The 16,357-nt window shown below is 44.1% G+C and overlaps 9 protein-coding genes across 9 annotated transcripts; 4 read left to right on the plus strand and 5 right to left on the minus strand.

The window, feature by feature from the left end:
• Nucleotides 1–19: 19 nt before the first annotated feature.
• V1516DRAFT_9709 (uncharacterized protein) lies at nt 20–1,167 on the minus strand. The gene is made up of 2 exons (XM_066924358.1): nt 700–1,167; nt 20–642 (listed from the first exon to the last, which is right to left on the minus strand). Exons 1-2 carry the CDS (start codon nt 754–756, stop codon nt 52–54), a joined length of 648 nt encoding a protein of 215 aa, XP_066779494.1. The 5' UTR covers nt 757–1,167; the 3' UTR covers nt 20–51.
• V1516DRAFT_8070 (uncharacterized protein) lies at nt 836–3,770 on the minus strand. Its single transcript, XM_066924345.1, has 3 exons — nt 1,828–3,770; nt 1,625–1,774; nt 836–1,571 (listed from the first exon to the last, which is right to left on the minus strand). Exons 1-3 carry the CDS (start codon nt 3,433–3,435, stop codon nt 1,131–1,133), a joined length of 2,199 nt encoding a protein of 732 aa, XP_066779495.1. The 5' UTR covers nt 3,436–3,770; the 3' UTR covers nt 836–1,130.
• Nucleotides 3,771–3,999: 229 nt separating this feature from the next.
• V1516DRAFT_667299 (uncharacterized protein) lies at nt 4,000–5,753 on the plus strand. Its single transcript, XM_066920816.1, has one exon. The coding sequence runs from the start codon at nt 4,283–4,285 to the stop codon at nt 5,633–5,635; it is 1,353 nt and encodes a 450-aa protein (XP_066779496.1). The 5' UTR covers nt 4,000–4,282; the 3' UTR covers nt 5,636–5,753.
• V1516DRAFT_9177 (tRNA synthetases class I-domain-containing protein) lies at nt 5,612–9,307 on the minus strand. The gene is made up of 2 exons (XM_066924355.1): nt 8,915–9,307; nt 5,612–8,854 (listed from the first exon to the last, which is right to left on the minus strand). Exons 1-2 carry the CDS (start codon nt 9,042–9,044, stop codon nt 5,781–5,783), a joined length of 3,204 nt encoding a protein of 1,067 aa, XP_066779497.1. The 5' UTR covers nt 9,045–9,307; the 3' UTR covers nt 5,612–5,780.
• Nucleotides 9,308–9,398: 91 nt separating this feature from the next.
• On the plus strand, nt 9,399–10,383 carry V1516DRAFT_667301 (uncharacterized protein). The gene has a single exon (XM_066920817.1). It carries the CDS (start codon nt 9,451–9,453, stop codon nt 10,255–10,257), a length of 807 nt encoding a protein of 268 aa, XP_066779498.1. The 5' UTR covers nt 9,399–9,450; the 3' UTR covers nt 10,258–10,383.
• A 945-nt stretch (nt 10,384–11,328) lies between these two features.
• Nucleotides 11,329–12,517, plus strand: V1516DRAFT_630840 (mitochondrial carrier domain-containing protein). Its single transcript, XM_066919940.1, has 3 exons — nt 11,329–11,498; nt 11,584–11,690; nt 11,747–12,517. The coding sequence occupies exons 1-3, from the start codon at nt 11,390–11,392 to the stop codon at nt 12,428–12,430; spliced, it is 900 nt and encodes a 299-aa protein (XP_066779499.1). The 5' UTR covers nt 11,329–11,389; the 3' UTR covers nt 12,431–12,517.
• On the minus strand, nt 12,475–14,415 carry V1516DRAFT_667309 (uncharacterized protein). Its single transcript, XM_066920818.1, has 3 exons — nt 14,081–14,415; nt 13,865–14,010; nt 12,475–13,818 (listed from the first exon to the last, which is right to left on the minus strand). The coding sequence occupies exons 2-3, from the start codon at nt 13,988–13,990 to the stop codon at nt 12,541–12,543; spliced, it is 1,404 nt and encodes a 467-aa protein (XP_066779500.1). The 5' UTR covers nt 13,991–14,010; nt 14,081–14,415; the 3' UTR covers nt 12,475–12,540.
• V1516DRAFT_667311 (tRNA methyltransferase complex GCD14 subunit-domain-containing protein) lies at nt 14,148–15,568 on the plus strand. The gene has a single exon (XM_066920819.1). It carries the CDS (start codon nt 14,326–14,328, stop codon nt 15,502–15,504), a length of 1,179 nt encoding a protein of 392 aa, XP_066779501.1. The 5' UTR covers nt 14,148–14,325; the 3' UTR covers nt 15,505–15,568.
• Nucleotides 15,562–16,345, minus strand: V1516DRAFT_667313 (uncharacterized protein). The gene is made up of 2 exons (XM_066920820.1): nt 15,799–16,345; nt 15,562–15,730 (listed from the first exon to the last, which is right to left on the minus strand). The coding sequence occupies exons 1-2, from the start codon at nt 16,251–16,253 to the stop codon at nt 15,583–15,585; spliced, it is 603 nt and encodes a 200-aa protein (XP_066779502.1). The 5' UTR covers nt 16,254–16,345; the 3' UTR covers nt 15,562–15,582.
• Nucleotides 16,346–16,357: the final 12 nt, after the last annotated feature.

The following is a 16,357-nucleotide window of genomic DNA, read 5'->3' on the forward strand; positions in this document are numbered from 1 at the left end:
ATTATTGAATATACTTGGACAAGGTCCAAAACTACTGAATAAACAACAATTTTACCTTGACGAGATTTTAATATCTGCGCAAGATGTGTAGAACTCGACAATCGTGCCTGCTTCGCAGGCTGGGATCTTTGGGAAATGCCACACCCATGCGATGCTATACACTCCATCATCAATATCAGTTGGTAGATAAAACTGTGATACGCAAGGTTGGACTGTTCTTCCCTGGCCGAAGGGATTATTCGCCGCGACAGCGCACTTCCCGTCATCGAAGTTGGACGGTCCGGCCAAGATGTAGTTCTCATCAAAGATATCACTCACGGTACTTAGTTCTGTATCCGGTGTACCTGTCCAAAGCCATACGTATTGTCCAGGGTGCGGCCTGTTGTCGGGTGCCAACATATCCAGCGTAACGTGTCCGTTCTCGAGATACGTCGCAGTGATGTTGTCGCCTGGCCCAGCGACAAGCATTGGATATTGATCAGAGTATGCAGCCGACTGTTGGCTCGACATGCAGAGCGCAGTAGTCCTATATGGATCCATTAGATGATATGTTTCGTCCGCATCGATATGACCTTGAAAATTGCGAATGTAACCTGTTGATCGGATCGTGCCATTTGTATCAGTTGCGTAAAGAACATCAATCTGGGAGCGTCAATATCGATCACCTTCTCTTGGACTCAGTTTGTAGCTAATCTATACCCATGAATGTGCTGCTATTAAGCTGGCATATGCAATTATCAATACTAAACTTTTCATTTTTGCAATTCCAATTGCTGACCTCCATTTTCTCAAGCTGATTTCGCTCGCGCTAGAAATCCATTCGCTTATATATATCCTGAATTTATTTTCTGTAAAAATAGATGAAACAGATTGATTGAAACGGAATATCTATTTTCCCAGACAATAAAACGCTCATGAATGTCTCGAAAGTCCGGAAGGAGTATCGTCCTGATTATTGTCAAAGCGCACAGATTCTGAACTTTGAAATTCCAAACAATGATGGCCATCCTGCGAGATAACAATACTATCTATTTAAGTATATTTCATCCTATTGTACAGTCATAACTCAATTTAATAGCGAATATATCACAAATACACATATGTCTATATCCAAAAACCTACAAATCCCCCTAACTTCTCACTTTCGCTTCGTATATTATCGGCGAAACGCATGCGACGAGATTAGAAACGGCTGAATCCACAAGTGATAACGGACCGATTCCTTGCGAATTCACATACGTCTTACTAGCCAATACAACAGCATTACAAGCGGCAGAAACTTTAGCTTGCATGGTAGAACTGCCAGTAGGACCGCGCGACTTAATGGCTTCTTCGGCTAAATCGTGCGCAGAGAATACCAGATTGCGCAGCGATTCGTAAAAGCTTGTAACTCCAGTATTATCGGAAGATTGAACAGCTTGTGCCTGCCGGAGAACATCATCCACTCCGATTTGAAACCTCTTATAAGTAAGCATCGAAATTAGCCCAGAACTTGAGATAATCGCTTTATCAGAATTGTTCTGCGATCGTAGAGGAATCGACTTGTTCAAAATAGATTGAGACCCAGCAATCTACATGCAGTTAGTTCTAATTGATTCCGGAATAGCACTACGTTGTTTCTCACCTCCTGCTTTAAGTTACTATTGTCAGATTCAAGTTTCTTAATCTGCCGCAAAAACTGCTCAGTTCGGTCTCTACTGGCCTGCTCCTCAAATGCTTGCACTTGCAAATCTGAAATCAGCTTTTGTGACTCAGCTCGGGCTTGATTCATGCTCTATAGGAAAGTTAGTATGTACATCTTCCTACAATTAGTTATTCATAATATACTCTTTGGCAGTTATCGAGCTCATTCTTCAGAGCTAGGTTTTCATTTCTCAGTACTTCATTCCCGTCATTTCCACCTTCCAATGCTCTTGCTGCTGCAGAAACACCATTTTTGCGAGATTCATTTAGCGCTTGCTCCAGCATCTGAATTTCAAGAGACATTTTCTTATTGGCCGCTTCCGCCCGAAAAAGATCTTCTTGAAGCACTTCATTCTGATTTTGAGCTGCAAGATTCGATTCTAGTGATCTAATCTGTTCATCTTTGGAAGAATTCGAAGTCGTGAGAAGCATAAGCTTATTTTCCAGCTCTATTATCTTAGCATTTAAGGAATCTACTTCGATATTCGGCGAACCAACAAAGGATTGTTCAGGATTAGTCTGCACAGTATTGTGCAGTGATTTAGTAACAATCAAACCAGCAATTTTGCCGCTAAGAGTGGTAGTCGATGATGCTGAAGATTGCCTTGACCGCGGAAGAGAAGTTTCTCCGGAATGTTTCAAACTTGGAGCAGGAGACGAGTCGGACCGATCCATACTTGACGAAATCTGAGAAGACGGAATGCTGCCATTGGCATATGCTTGGTTAGGCATAGACACTCCATTCTGCTGTTGTCGTAGTGGAGCTTTCGCGTATGCAATATCATCAACAGAATCAGTCATCACTTTCTTTGTTACGAATGGAGATTGAGGAGGATCACGAGTGGCGATGGGACCCCATGCTCCAGGTACAGATGTTGGTGCAGATCCAAATCGTGTCTGCGTAGGCGATTGCGATGTTTTACCAGGTATAACAAGCGGAGAGGAGCCTTGCGGAGTGAGCGGCGCAATTGAATGTTCTGTCGGAGAGTCATCGGCCTCATCATCGTCGTCATCATCGTCTTCACTTTGTTCAATAACCATGGCCTTGTCAGCAATCACAGTAGTAGTCTGCGTGCGTGGAACCGGTCTACTGCTGGGACCGGAGGGAGAAACTGCCGAAATAGGAGTGGGCGAAAATGTACTGGACTGGATTTCCAGATTAGGCCGTATTGAAGTATCACTGGTCGCAATTGTAGGAGATGCCATGTATTGATTTTGTCCGTTCATGTAGGAACTGGACGGGTTAGCGGCCGAGGGCTGGCCCAACGCAGAGGGAGGAGGAGGAGCGCTTCGTAGAGCTACCGGTTCTGGCGGCCTCTGAATTTGCTGGCGAGTTTGCTGCTGAGATAGAGAAGGAATCCGTTGTATCACTTCGTGCAAGATATCGACGACAAGATCTTTGAAGCGTGTAGGCTGGAGATCGCCTAGATGTTCACGCGTTTGATTGCGCTTAGAGTAGAAATCAGCTGAAGGAAGAAGTCTATTTGGGGCCGAGCCGGGCTGGCGTTCATTTTGAAGTCTTCTCAAAAGCTCGTCGTAAACGTCTGCAGAAAGTTCGACAAAGTGTTCGCGGGGCATGCGACGCAGGCGTTCGCGCGACTTTGCCTGGCGTGCAGAGGGCGCCGACTTGTCTGCCGTTTCGGAATAGTTTACGAAAGTTGCAAAGGCATCATAATGTCGAACCAAGGCAGCTTCGATCTGACTAGAATCAGTCAACGGAACGACAGTCTTTGAGTTCATTCTCAGATCCATAGCTCTCTAATTGAGGTGTAAATCTTGTGTTCTGTTGTGTTGCGTTCTATTGAGGCTCTCTCACAAGAACCAAGTTTAGATTATTCAAAACCCCTAACAAACCGCGACAATAACAACAGCAACAAGGAGAAGGCGCAGCAGTCGAAAACAATGGAATGCGTTAGCACACCTAATCTGAGCAGCAGACGAACTGCAACAAAACGAGCGTACTAACACGACGTATACAGGGAAGCAGCCCAAATCGTCCTGTTTTTTCACGCGTCAAGGACCGCAACTGTTCGCTGAGAGAATGTTCCTGGGGCCGTTGTTTGGACCGGTTTCCCACGCAGGTCGAAGCGAAGCACGAAAGGTCAAGCCGGCGCCCAACAGCACAAACCGCACAGCCAATGTCGCGCACGAGCATGTGATCCAGAATGCTTACATCAGCAAACTCTCTTACGGCACTAAACACATATATCTGTGCTCACATTACAAAGACCACATGCTTACATGACCATGAGGTGTGCGGAGATCTGCGTTCGATAGGGAGCATTGGAGCTGCAAAGTTCCGTAGGGAAGTTCGCACCGGGAACGGGTTCGACCGTTGATTTGAGGATGTTCGGAAGACGAGCAGATTGGATAAACGAGGATTTTTGCTGTAAAGGCGGAAGTAGATAAGACCGCTCGAGTAGCACCAGGCATATGAAGTGTCTGGTCCGAGATATAACTTGAGCGACAAATCCAGTCATTATACATCCAGACTGTTGTTCGTTCAACTACTCTATCTCCAAGTGATATCGTCCAGCTGCCACTAGTCACTCTACGAGTAAGCCTACAGACTACTTCAAAACAAAAAAACGCTCCAAAAATGTCACGTACAGTATACGCGGGAACTTTTGTTCACTCGCTGGGCCAGACAGATCTTGAAATTCTGAACGATGCCGCAATCGGTGTTGATGAAGAAGGAACCATTTCCTGGGTGGACAAAGAAACCAAGAATCCAATCGAAGCAGCTGAAAAACATGGATGGTCTGAGTCGACATTTTCAGTCGATTCTCCGCGACCAGGATCCGCTTCGTTTTATTTTCCAGGCTTTTTCGATACTCATATACATGCATCGCAATATCCCAATGTCGGCTTGTTCGGCAAGACAACTTTGCTCGACTGGCTCAACACTTATACCTTCCCTCTCGAAGCATCGTTTGCGGACTTGAGCACCGCAAAAGATGTGTATTCGAAAGTGATTGCGCGCACATTAGCCAACGGAACTACTACTGCTGCATATTACGCTACTGTCCATGTAGCAGGCACAAATCTCCTGGCTGATCTGGCTCTGGAAGCAGGACAACGAGCCTTCATTGGCCGTTGTTGCATGAACGACAACTCTCCAGAATACTACTGCGACAAAAGCTTAGAAGATGCCCAGCATGCCACCAACCAGGTAATTCAGCATATCAGGAGCATAGACCCCCAATACGAAATCGTGTCGCCCATCATTACACCTAGATTTGCAATCTCCTGCACTAAAGAACTGCTTTCTTGGCTTGGTCAGATTTCTGAAGACGAAAAATTGCCTGTACAAACCCACATATCTGAAAATAAGCTCGAAGTGAAATCAACAATCGAGCTACATCCCTACGCCGATACTTATGCTGGTGTTTATGATCAAGCCAAGCTGTTGCATGATCGAACAATTCTTGCACATGCAGTTCATTTATCTGACGATGAGCGCATACTAATTGCCAAGAGAGGTTGCGGAGTTTCTCATTGCCCTTCTAGTAATTCATCTTTAACCTCTGGTGAAACACGAGTCAAGTGGCTGCTTGAAGCAGGTATCAAAGTTGGTCTCGGCACAGATGTTTCCGGTGGGTTCTCCCCAAGTATTCTCTTCACTGCTCGACAGGCACTTCTCGTTTCACGGCACCTCGCCATGAAGGGCGATGAATCGCACAAACTGACCATCGAAGAAGTTTTATATCTTGCAACGCTCGGGGGAGCCGGTGTATGCGGTTTGGCACATAAACTAGGAAATTTTGTTCCAGGTAAGAAATGGGATGCCCAATTGATCACTCTTGACTCTCCAAACTCACCGGTCGACATTTTCTCCTGGGAAAGACCGAAGCTTGACGATATCGTCGCAAAGTGGGTTTTCAATGGTGACGATCGGAATGTAGCGAAAGTTTGGATTAATGGAAAGCTCGTTGCTGGTACGGCGGCTTGATCTTGGACTTCATTTAGACCGTTGGTTCACTACTACTACCTTGTCCAATATTGTAGAAAATATTAGTCTTATACTTTATCAATAGAAACTAACATAAATACAAAAAATTATAAAATTATTCAATCTTCCTTCTAAACATATACTTTTATAATTTCAGCAATCGCAGCATGAACTTTGCTTCCTGCACACTCTGTTTTTCATCAGCAAGGACAACCTCTCCCTGGACAGCTTCATCAGCAGTGAACTTCTCCATCGGCCGGCGAAGCGCCTTAGCAAGAAAAGTCTCATGTTCAACGAAAACTTTATCAAGACCCACGCCTCCGTCTTCCAAAAGATTGTACTGCACACGAATATCATCCGTTGCATTGAGACCGACTTTCTTTCGAAGACGCTGTACACGGTTGATAATCTCACGCGCGAGTCCCTCGGTTCGGAGCTCGGGATAAATGGTCATATCGAGAATAATAAGTACATCGTTATCGGTATTAGTTTCATGACCGGAAGACATGGAGTTGGCGCTGAGACCGCGGATCACCTGAAGATCCCCAGCAACAAGGTCAATTCCGTTGACATTGATCTTGCCACTATCAACATATGCCTTCACTTCGTCCGACGATAGTTGAGGAAGTGCAGATTTCACCTTTACAATATCCTTCTTGAGCTTTTTACCTAACGTGGGCCAATCCGCCTGGCATTGATAAACGACTCCGTATTTTTCCTCGTCCGAGGTAAGAATCAAGTCTTGGATATTCAGTTCTTCGATGATGTATTGTTTGAGTCCTGCAACATCCTCAAGATATTGCTTATCAGGATGCATAACAACAAGGGTTTTTAGAGGAATCTTCAATCCAATGGTCTTCTTTTCCCGAAGAGTTCGTGTAAGCTCAATAACTTTTTGCATCCGGCCAACAGCTCGTTCAGTTGAATCATCCACAAGATCAGCACGAGCTTCGGGGAATGGAAGAAAGTGAACAGATCTTGCATCTTCGGGCAAAAGATTCTTAGGAATGTACGGTCTGAGACGCTGAAAAATATTGTCAGTCAAAAACGGTGTGAAAGGTGCCATTGTCAGATCTAGTGTCAAGAGTACTTCAAATAAGGTATTCAAGGCCACAACAGTATCCTCCGCACCACTCTCTCCTTTCAAACGTCTCCGATTGAATCGAATATACCAGTTCGTCATATCATCGATGAGTTTCAATAGACGAGGAACAACAGTGTAGAGTCGGTATTCTCCCATTTCCTGATGAACAAACTGGATAAGCGTCTGGAGTGAAGCTAAAATCCATTTATCCATAATATTGTCGCTTTTAAGATTCGGATCATACAAAAATTCTTTTCCCTCAGTCTTCTTGTACAAAGCCAACTGACCTTCCCAAAATTTGTAAGAGTTCCACCATGGCAAGAGAACTTTTGAGACAACTTCTCGAACACCTTCCTCCTTAAATCTAAGAGGCTCAGCTCGCAGTACAGGTGAATTGATCAAATACAGTCGAAGCGAGTCTGCTCCGTACTTGTTCAGAATAATACCTGGATCAGGATAATTCTTCAAACGCTTTGACATCTTCTTTCCATCGGAAGCTAAAACAATGCCAGAAACAATACAGTTTTTAAACGGAGATGTGTTGAACAAATGCGTGCCAAGAACTACAAGAGTATAGAACCAGCCACGAGTCTGATCAAGACCCTCCGAGATGAAATCGGCAGGATATGCTGCCTTGAATTTTTCGGTATTTTCAAATGGATAATGGCCACTGGCATAAGGCATACTTCCCGACTCAAACCAACAGTCAAAAACCTCTTCAACTCGATGTAGCACGCCCTTTCCCATCTTAGAAGGAATAGTGATATGATCAATTTTGTCGCGATGCAGATCAGTAAGAGGACCACATCCTGAAAGCTCCTCAAGCTGTTTAACTGAAGATATGGCCACAATCTCCTCATAATCATCAGAAACCCACAGAGGAATAGGAGTACCCCAGTATCGGTTTCGGGAAATGTTCCAATCGCGAGCATTAGCAATCCAGTTTGCAAATCGCTTTTCCTTAATCACGCTCGGAACCCATCGAGTTTTAGCAATATTGTCTAGCATATCAGGAATTATTTCACGGATACGAACGAACCATGCAGGAACTGCACGATAGATAAGTGGAGTATCCGATCGCCAGCAGAAGGGATATGAATGATTAATTTGCCCGTCTACAACGAGAAGACCCTTGTCTTTTAAATATTTGATGATTTTTCGATCAGCAGCCTTGACGTGCAATCCAGCAAAATCAGTGATTTTGTCGGTGAAGAGCCCGCTATCATCAACAGGATTAGGTGGAGGCCGACGATCAGATATGATGCCGTTGTCAGTAGCGACGTTGAAATCGTCCTCTCCAAAAGCAGGAGCCTGATGAACGAGGCCAGTACCTGAATCTGCGGTAACGTAGGTAGCATTAACAACTCTAAATGCAACATCTTTAAACTCGTCGTAAAAGTAATCAAACAAAGGCTCGTATTCCCATCCTTTCATGTCGCTTCCTTTCAACTTCTCAAGAACAGTATATTTCGCCTTCTTCGGATTCTTGTATAAAGTAGTCAGCAACGATTCAAGAAGAATATAGTTTTTACCCGAGGTCTCGTCGTGGATCTTGATATACTCGAACTCGGGGTGAGCAGCAACTGCCAAATTCGACGGCAAAGTCCATGGCGTAGTTGTCCAAGCCAAAAGAGCTGTCTGTGGATCATTCTTAAGGTAAAAGGCAATAACTACAGCAGGATCCAAAACATCCTTATAGTTCTGCTGAGCTTCAAAATTTGAGAGAGGTGTGGTACATGCAGTCGAATAAGGCATGACTCTGAAGCCTCGATAGACGGCATCCTTGTCATACAGTTGACCAAAGACCCACCAAACTGACTCCATGAAAGAAAGGTTGAGCGTTTTGTAGTCATTATCAAAATCAATCCATCTACCAAGACGATCTATAGTATTTCTCCATTCGGAAGCGTACCGCATAACAATAGACCGACATTCCTCGTTGTACTTGGCGATACCCATCTTCATGACATCTTCCTTTCCCGTGATTCCAAGACGCTTGTCAATTTCATGCTCAACAGGCAGACCATGAGTGTCCCAGCCAAATCGCCGCTCAACATAATGACCGGTCATATGAGCATATCTAGGAACAATGTCCTTAATTGTAGAGGCCAAAATGTGGCCATAATGAGGAGTACCTGGAATTTTGTTAGAGTAGTTTCGGCGGTGGCACGTTATGGATTACCCTAAATACTTACCAGTTGCAAATGGCGGACCATCGTAGAAGGAGAAAGGTTTTCTGCCTTCAGAAAGCTTCAAACTTGTTTGAAATGCGTCCCACTCCTTCCAAAGCTTAAGAATATGCTCTTCTTCCTTCGGAAAATCCATAATCAAGTGCGTGACCGAAACAGGAGCTGTAGATAACGTACGAAGACTATAAACAAGGTGTTAAGCTGCCAAATATTATATAAATCAACAACTAGTCGGTTTCTTTATTCAATTGCTCTAAGAAACACAGCAAAAACCTCAACAAAAAAATCCAAGTGACTAATTATTTGCCAGAATCGTCGATGTCTTAAAGTTAGTCAAACTCTGATATTTTCTGTCTCAGCAGTAAGTCAGGCCCAGAGTTACTGACTAATGTACCAAATATGACTTCGAGTCAACGATTGAATCACATGATCAATATGCTATATTGGCGCGATCTTGCAAGGTTGACGTTCCATAAGAAATCTGATGAGTGAGCGATCGTAGCAAGTCGAATCTTTGTTGGCGCTAGTGGATCAAGTGAGCGATGGTGATAACTTCGACTTCCGATAGGTCGAACAAGATGTCTGTCTTGTCTATTCTTCCTGCGATTCGAGTTCGGCAGAGGTCACGAGCGCTCTCTTTTCCAATAGTGCCTGTGGACATATATCAACAGGCCTATTCATTTTCGGCCAATTCGCCGTTTGTAAATCAGCCAAGAATGGGCGAAAATAGCGAAATTGGTACGGGATCGTCAGGAGGCAGTATAGCGGAATATTTAGCGGACACGGCTTCAGTTGTGTCATTCAGCAGCGGCGGAAACATGAGCAGGACAGGAAGTATGGTCGTAACTCCTGGGATGGGCGTTTCTAGGAACGGGGGCACGCCAATTTCCACTGACGAAATTGAACGGAGTGGTAGTTATTTCTCAGATGCAACGTCCACGTCTTCATATGCTGGATCTGATGATGACGAATCTGATGATGAGACCGGTGCTGTACAGGAAGGAGAAGAAGAAGATTTTAATTCTTTGGATTACATATCTGATCGTATTTTGCAGGCATTTGATGCAGTACTTTTGGATAAGGCCGTTGTTATCCAAGCCCAAACTTCAGGATTGCTTAATTCAACTGTACGGGAGCTGCAGGAGGCTCAAGAAGAGTCTAAGCTGAAGCTGAAGCAAACAAGGGCTGCATTTATAGAGGGTCTGAGAACGGTCAGAGAAGTACAGAAGGATCTGAAATGGGTGCAGAGACATGTAGATAGGCTGAAGAAAAAGGCCTCCGTGAAATATGCGAAAGAATATGCGGAGGCTCGAGAACTCATTCCGGAGATCATTGAGCCTGAGGACTAATCGAGGAGTTCATTTTATATCGAGGGTTTTTGTATTGCATTTTTAATAGGCGTTTGGTTAAGAAGGAAACATGATTTTTGGCATAATAAATATTCATTGTACATTAATATTAGTTCTTGACGACTGATCGATTTTATATGTCAGGAATGTCGATCAGGATTTCGTCATTATTGCTCACGACCTCTGAAGCGTCGCTCCTCTGATCGGATCTACCTGCAATAACAGCCTGAGGAACCAGCGGAATTTCATATGAAATCGTTTTTGGCTGTATATGAGGAAGATTTAGCGCTTCTTCCAGCTCAAACCAAGGGTTCGAAAGAGCGTCATTGATGTCAAAGGCAAGGTCGTCGCTACTATGCTAGTAAGTGGATATTAGAACTCATACGAATCTCTATTCAATAAATATTCGGCTCACCTGTCTAAAGCCTCCGTCGGAATTGTTGATCTGGTATCGTCCTCTCTGTCCGGTCCGATACCCACTTTGGGCTCGGAATTGGCCTCCTCTGCGGGGTCCTCTCGAGTACTGCCGCTGTCTTGAAAAACGGTTCTGATTTGACTGTCGACGCGAACCAGGACTATTACGATCCACAGCACCGGAATTATCAGCCAGCTGATCGTCGCGTGACTCCGTAGACCCAGAGAAGTACTCCTGGTAACTCATTCCGTCCCTTAGAAAGGATTCCAATAAATTAGTAAAGGCGGGGCTAAACATAATAAAATCAGAGCTAGATTCTCTAATATTACCGAGGCTGATTTTCAGGGGGATCACGTGATAACATCATGTGATACCTCGTAAGCTATGGAGAAACTTGAGACTTGGTAACGAAGATAGAGCAGTGAAATCGCGGATAGATATAGCGCGAAGATTAGAGAAAGAAATCAAATTTGAAATAGACGGAGTAGAAAAATTCCTGTTCCGTAGGAGTCTATGCTTGGTGCGCTTCCGTGACTGCGTACCGTTATATCGCATGTGCCATGACTGTCGAGAGTCTGCGGCGCGCCTCCGCCTGCCCGGTCAGGGAAAGAACCAAGAGCAGCGATATAAAAGCCCATCCGTTTGGCCATTTTCCACAGGCCTCCTACTTTAGCTCTGATTTATCACTTGCGCACATTATCTGACTACTGAATTATCATGTCTGACGGGCCAGAAATTTCAGATACCGTCGCAGAGTCTGCTATCGTCGGCCAAATCAAGTCATTCGCCGCAGGCGGCGTGGGAGGGATCTGCGCGGTGCTTGTTGGTAAGTGGAAGATGGAGAACAAGGCGAAGAAAGATAATCGAAATCTCGATCAAGCGGAATGTAAGCAAGCTGACAGCGTGAACAGGGCATCCATTTGATCTACTTAAGGTCAGACTTCAGACAGCTCCGAAGGGAACGTACTCTGGAACACTAGATGTTTTACGGAAAACTGTAGCAAGAGATGGACCTTTGGTAAGTTCAGGTAGATCTTCGAGAAATTGCTTCAAGAGCTAAACACACATGCCTAGGGTGTATACAGAGGAGTAACGCCACCTCTACTCGGAGTGACTCCTATGTTTGCAATTTCATTTTGGGGTTACGATCTTGGAAAACGGATCGTATCTTCCATGTCGCCTGTTGGTCCTTCTGGCAATCTGTCGATCTCGCAAATTTCCGCCGCTGGATTTTTCTCTGCAATCCCTATGACTTTGGTTGCTGCACCTTTTGAGCGTATCAAAGTACTCCTTCAGGTGGAAGGACAGTCTGGTGAGACGAAGTATTCAGGGCCTTTTGACGTTGTCAAGAAACTTTACCGTGAAGGCGGTGTGCGGTCTTTGTTCCGCGGATCGGTAGCCACAGTAGCACGAGATGGTCCTGGCTCCGCTATCTATTTTGCAGTGTATGAATATTTGAAGGAGTCGTTGACACCAGAGGGTCAGGCCATGTCGTTAGGTGCGATCTCGTTTGCTGGAGGAATGTCTGGTGTTGCCATGTGGACTGTTGTCTTTCCTGTGGACACGATCAAGTCCAAACTCCAGACGTCCGAAACGCCGTCAACAATTACAAAGGTATCGCGTTCGATCTATGCGCAAGGTGGACTGAAGGCCTTTTTCCCTGGTATCGGTCCTGCTCTCATGCGTTCTTTTCCTGCCAATGCAGCAACATTTGTTGGTGTTGAATTAGCGCACAAATTCTTTAACTCATTCTTTTAGCCTAGTAGATTTTTTTTATATATGTTTGTCGCCTTGTTGGCCAATTTGTTTGATGCTGTAGATTTCCTAAATAATTCTAATGTACATTTTTATTCTCAATCGGCTACTGATTAGGTATTCATCCACGCCTCTTCTGCATAACCAGATTTTGCTGCACTTTCATGCAATTCCCGAATCTCTTTCATGCTTCTGAAACCTCCGGCTTTGCGAAGCCTAACAAGTTTACTGCGAGTGAAAATGTTTCCCATCATAAATCCCTGGTTGCATAAACTTATACATACATTTTCTACGTCGTCGTAATCCCATGCTAGCTCCCCAGACACGTATGGCATCACTGCTGGATGATCCGTGGCAATATCTGAATGAACCATATTTCCCAAAGTACGGGTCGATAACGCAATTCCGAGCAGCATGTTTTCGTATGTAACATCAGTTGGATGTCCTTTTGAACCTGTTAACTTCATCTGAGTGTCCACGATCTGCGACGTGACTCTATGTACTGTTCGGAGGAGATTCCGGAAAACTAGGATTTCCCCTTTGGACTTCAACAAAACATACATTTTTCTTCTTTTGAACCACTCAAAATATTGTACTAGCTGAGAGTTGTACTTAAACAGATCCCCGGTCCGCAAAGCTTTATCCAGAGGTCGAAAAATAGCTTCCAAGGTGGGTCCAGCGATAGAATACAACATCATCGTTGTTCCTACACCTAATAATAAATTTGTAGGAATCAAATATGTCAAGATTGCTCGCAGATTCGACGTCGCAAGTGCATGACAGTTGTCAAATGCCCACTGGAGATGGAACCGAGCACGAGTGAGACTCTGCCGTAGGAAATAAAATCGGCCTAGATAGTACCTAAATGTAACTCGCTGCGCACGGGGATAATCTGAGAATTTGATGTGAGCGGTGTGTATGTTTGAAAACACATTCGCACATGCCATAGGTTGATTGACTTTGAAATAACATTTGCATAATAGCACCGCAATGAAAAGAATGATTATTTTTTTTGAGGGAGTGCTGCTCATTGGTGTAGACCTCTCAGCCCGGATCGAGTTAAACATTTTCAGTAAGATCTTAGAGACATCAAGTGTACGGTCCATTTTACTGCCATCCGGACGATCATTCAAGTCTAGATCAATAGAAATAGCTGTGACTGACGGCGCGATTTTCCGCACGGCTTCTGACAACAAATGTGCACGACTGTTACTATATGCAACTTGAAGATCATTAAGTACCCTCTCGAATAAATGATATGATTCAGAAAGGTCATACGGATCGACCTCTTTGACAAATCTCAGATAGGTCTTTACAAATTCAGTAAACCCATACCAATCGCCATCGAAATAATTTTGTTGCTCGACTAAACTCTCAATATCATATCCTTTCTATTCATCTTAGTCGAAACAATCCTTGAATTAGGCTCCTACTTACATCAACTAAATCATTCTGGAGAGATGCCAGATCCCTCGACGTCAAATCCAAAGAAAATAAAATCGAAATCGAAATCGGATCATTTAGATTGCGTCGAATTTCTGATAAAAATGACGGCAATGACATTCCTTATCTAGCTTGAGCGACTATATTTTCTCAGTTCATTTTAGTCGCAAACGCGAATCACCATTATTCAGGACATGAACTAGCCCGTACCCAAAGAGATTGATTATGTAATTAGAGTTCAGCGAAGGTCTATTATTCTTTCATTATCTGTTTTTCATACATATCGTATACAACTTATATGTCTAGAATATCTGATAGTCTAAAATAATCGGAATTTGTATGAAGAGAACATACAACAACCACTACTTGATCTGATTACCACCGACTCGAGAGTCTATCGTCAATTTGTCCCAATAGAAAATTTCAATCAACGAAAAAATACAGTACGAAGTAAAATGAGCGAAATCGAAGAGTTAAATGCTATGGATCTTGCTGCAAAAGATCCAAAATTAGTAGATGAGGCAGATGAACAAACGCCATCGTCTTTTATTGATTTTCAGACCATAATACCTGAGAACGGACTTGTTCTTGCGTGGATCACTAGAGACAATGTCAAGCCTATCTGTCCAAGCCACGGCCAAGCTATGCATACCAGATTTGGTTCGTTTCAGCATAATAGTATGATTGGATCTTCGTTTGGTATGCAGCTAGCTTCCTCATCTGCGACAAAAGCTGGGTTCATTCATCTTTTGCATCCTACTCCGGAACTGTGGAGCCTTTCTCTCCCGCATAGAACTCAGATTGTGTATACTCCGGATGCAGCATACATTATCCAACGACTACGTATTCGGCCAGGTTCGAAGGTGATTGAAGCCGGTACTGGAAGCGCAAGTTTTACGCATGCGCTGGCTCGAACGGTTGGTAAGCAAGGTCGAGTATGGACGTTTGAATTTCACCAGCCGAGATATGAACTAGCGAAGGAAGACATACAGAACCACGGACTTTCTGACATTGTCAGATGCTCTCATGGCGATGTTTGTAAAGATGGGTTTACACATTCTGCAGGTCAAAATCTTGATGCATCGGCTGTCTTTCTGGATTTACCTTCACCGTGGACAGCGATTCCCCATCTCAAGTCAGTATTAACAAAGAAGAAGCTCACAAGGATATGTTGCTTTTCTCCGTGCATGGAACAAGTTCAGAAAACTATCGAATCATTGCAAAGTGAAGGCTGGCTTGATATAGAAATGGTTGAAGTTTCTTGCAAACGGTGGGAAGCCCGCAAAGATATGGTTCGCAAAGCAGAAGACGCCATTGAACGGATTCGGGATGTCACGCGGAAGCGCAAGGAGGGATTAGAGAAAAGAAATGCGCGGAGAAATACGGAAGCACAGCTTGATCAAATCGACAGCGAATCCGATTCTCAGATAGCAGGTACAAAGCGAGCTGCCTCTGCTGAAGAATCTGATAATCGCCCCTTTTTGGCTGCGGATTATAATCCCTGGGGCAAAGGACAGAGAATTCATGAAGGTCAAGAAGGATTTGAGTGGAGAAAAGTATCTAGGGTAGAGACCGAGTTGAAAACGCATACCTCGTATTTGACGTTTGCATATTTGCCACCTCCAATGGCTTGAAAGTATATTAGAAGTTAATGTATTATTATAACAATAATGAGAAAGTATTATTTATACAGTATAATCAATGAAAACAGGTCAGTGAGAGTTGGGAATCATGGGATGCTGCTCAGACTCGGGACCAGGAATAGGACTATTGGTTCCTAGTAGAAGAATCAATTGAAGCCATGGTTTAAAGGGACTCAGAGGTGTTAGATACTGGGAAAAGAAAGGACCTAAGAGAAGACTGATGTAGTTAGATATTGAGAGAACAGCCATAAGAATGAGTGTTAAATTCTCGGCGGTTTAACGTACCCTGAAACACACAGTCCAAGCAAAAAACTAGCCGTGAACGACCAAAGACAGACCAAAACACGGAAAAAAACAGCATAAACGTGTAATTGGCGTGCCAAATCTTTAAACATACGTTGCTGTTGCTCCTGCTGCTGCTGTGGTAATATCCAACTCTCATAATCCTGCGTGACCGCTCCAGATCGAGGGGGTACTGACGTAGTAGGTCTGATCTTTGGAGGTAGCTCCGGGAGTGCATGGCTTGGAAGCGGAGGCATACCCGTATATGAGATTACATTGTTTAAAGGCAGATGCTGCTTCTCATTATGTGAAGTTACTCTTGTCGGCCGTTGAGAAGGAACAAGAGTACGAGAAGTGCTCGCGGGGAAGGCAACCGAAGTTGATCTTGCGGGACCACGTTGACTTCCAATATCAGTACTGCCTGGATGAAGGGTCATTGGCAGCGAATATTGTCGCATCGTACCGATATTCTACAGGATATGAAATATGTCGAGGTTGAGCACCACTGCACTGTAGAACTCAGGAAGTCTGAGATATCAAAACTGAGCCGGTTCTAGGACGG

This window comes from Lipomyces oligophaga, assembly GCF_038497815.1.
Source record: "Lipomyces oligophaga strain CBS 7107 unplaced genomic scaffold V1516scaffold_1, whole genome shotgun sequence".
Lineage (NCBI taxonomy): Eukaryota > Fungi > Ascomycota > Lipomycetes > Lipomycetales > Lipomycetaceae > Lipomyces > [Lipomyces] oligophaga.

Bases quoted from the DNA above. Each gene is read 5' to 3' on its own strand.
- V1516DRAFT_9709 (XM_066924358.1), bottom strand. From the start codon at position 756: ATGAAAAGTTTAGTATTGATAATTGCATATGCCAGCTTAATAGCAGCA. The intron at 643-699 runs GTATAGATTAGC...TGACGCTCCCAG, and splicing joins TAATAGCAGCACATTCATGG to ATTGATGTTCTTTACGCAAC.
- V1516DRAFT_8070 (XM_066924345.1), bottom strand. From the start codon at position 3,435: ATGGATCTGAGAATGAACTCAAAGACTGTCGTTCCGTTGACTGATTCT. The intron at 1,775-1,827 runs GTATATTATGAA...ACTTTCCTATAG, and splicing joins AGCTCGATAACTGCCAAAGA to AGCATGAATCAAGCCCGAGC. The intron at 1,572-1,624 runs GTGAGAAACAAC...AACTGCATGTAG, and splicing joins ATAGTAACTTAAAGCAGGAG to ATTGCTGGGTCTCAATCTAT.
- V1516DRAFT_667299 (XM_066920816.1), top strand. From the start codon at position 4,283: ATGTCACGTACAGTATACGCGGGAACTTTTGTTCACTCGCTGGGCCAG.
- V1516DRAFT_9177 (XM_066924355.1), bottom strand. From the start codon at position 9,044: ATGGATTTTCCGAAGGAAGAAGAGCATATTCTTAAGCTTTGGAAGGAG. The intron at 8,855-8,914 runs GTAAGTATTTAG...ACAAAATTCCAG, and splicing joins TGGTCCGCCATTTGCAACTG to GTACTCCTCATTATGGCCAC.
- V1516DRAFT_667301 (XM_066920817.1), top strand. From the start codon at position 9,451: ATGGTGATAACTTCGACTTCCGATAGGTCGAACAAGATGTCTGTCTTG.
- V1516DRAFT_630840 (XM_066919940.1), top strand. From the start codon at position 11,390: ATGTCTGACGGGCCAGAAATTTCAGATACCGTCGCAGAGTCTGCTATC. The intron at 11,499-11,583 runs GTAAGTGGAAGA...CAGCGTGAACAG, and splicing joins GATCTGCGCGGTGCTTGTTG to GGCATCCATTTGATCTACTT. The intron at 11,691-11,746 runs GTAAGTTCAGGT...ACACATGCCTAG, and splicing joins TAGCAAGAGATGGACCTTTG to GGTGTATACAGAGGAGTAAC.
- V1516DRAFT_667309 (XM_066920818.1), bottom strand. From the start codon at position 13,990: ATGTCATTGCCGTCATTTTTATCAGAAATTCGACGCAATCTAAATGAT. The intron at 13,819-13,864 runs GTAAGTAGGAGC...TAAGATGAATAG, and splicing joins TCCAGAATGATTTAGTTGAT to AAAGGATATGATATTGAGAG.
- V1516DRAFT_667311 (XM_066920819.1), top strand. From the start codon at position 14,326: ATGAGCGAAATCGAAGAGTTAAATGCTATGGATCTTGCTGCAAAAGAT.
- V1516DRAFT_667313 (XM_066920820.1), bottom strand. From the start codon at position 16,253: ATGCGACAATATTCGCTGCCAATGACCCTTCATCCAGGCAGTACTGAT. The intron at 15,731-15,798 runs GTACGTTAAACC...TAACTACATCAG, and splicing joins CTTGGACTGTGTGTTTCAGG to TCTTCTCTTAGGTCCTTTCT.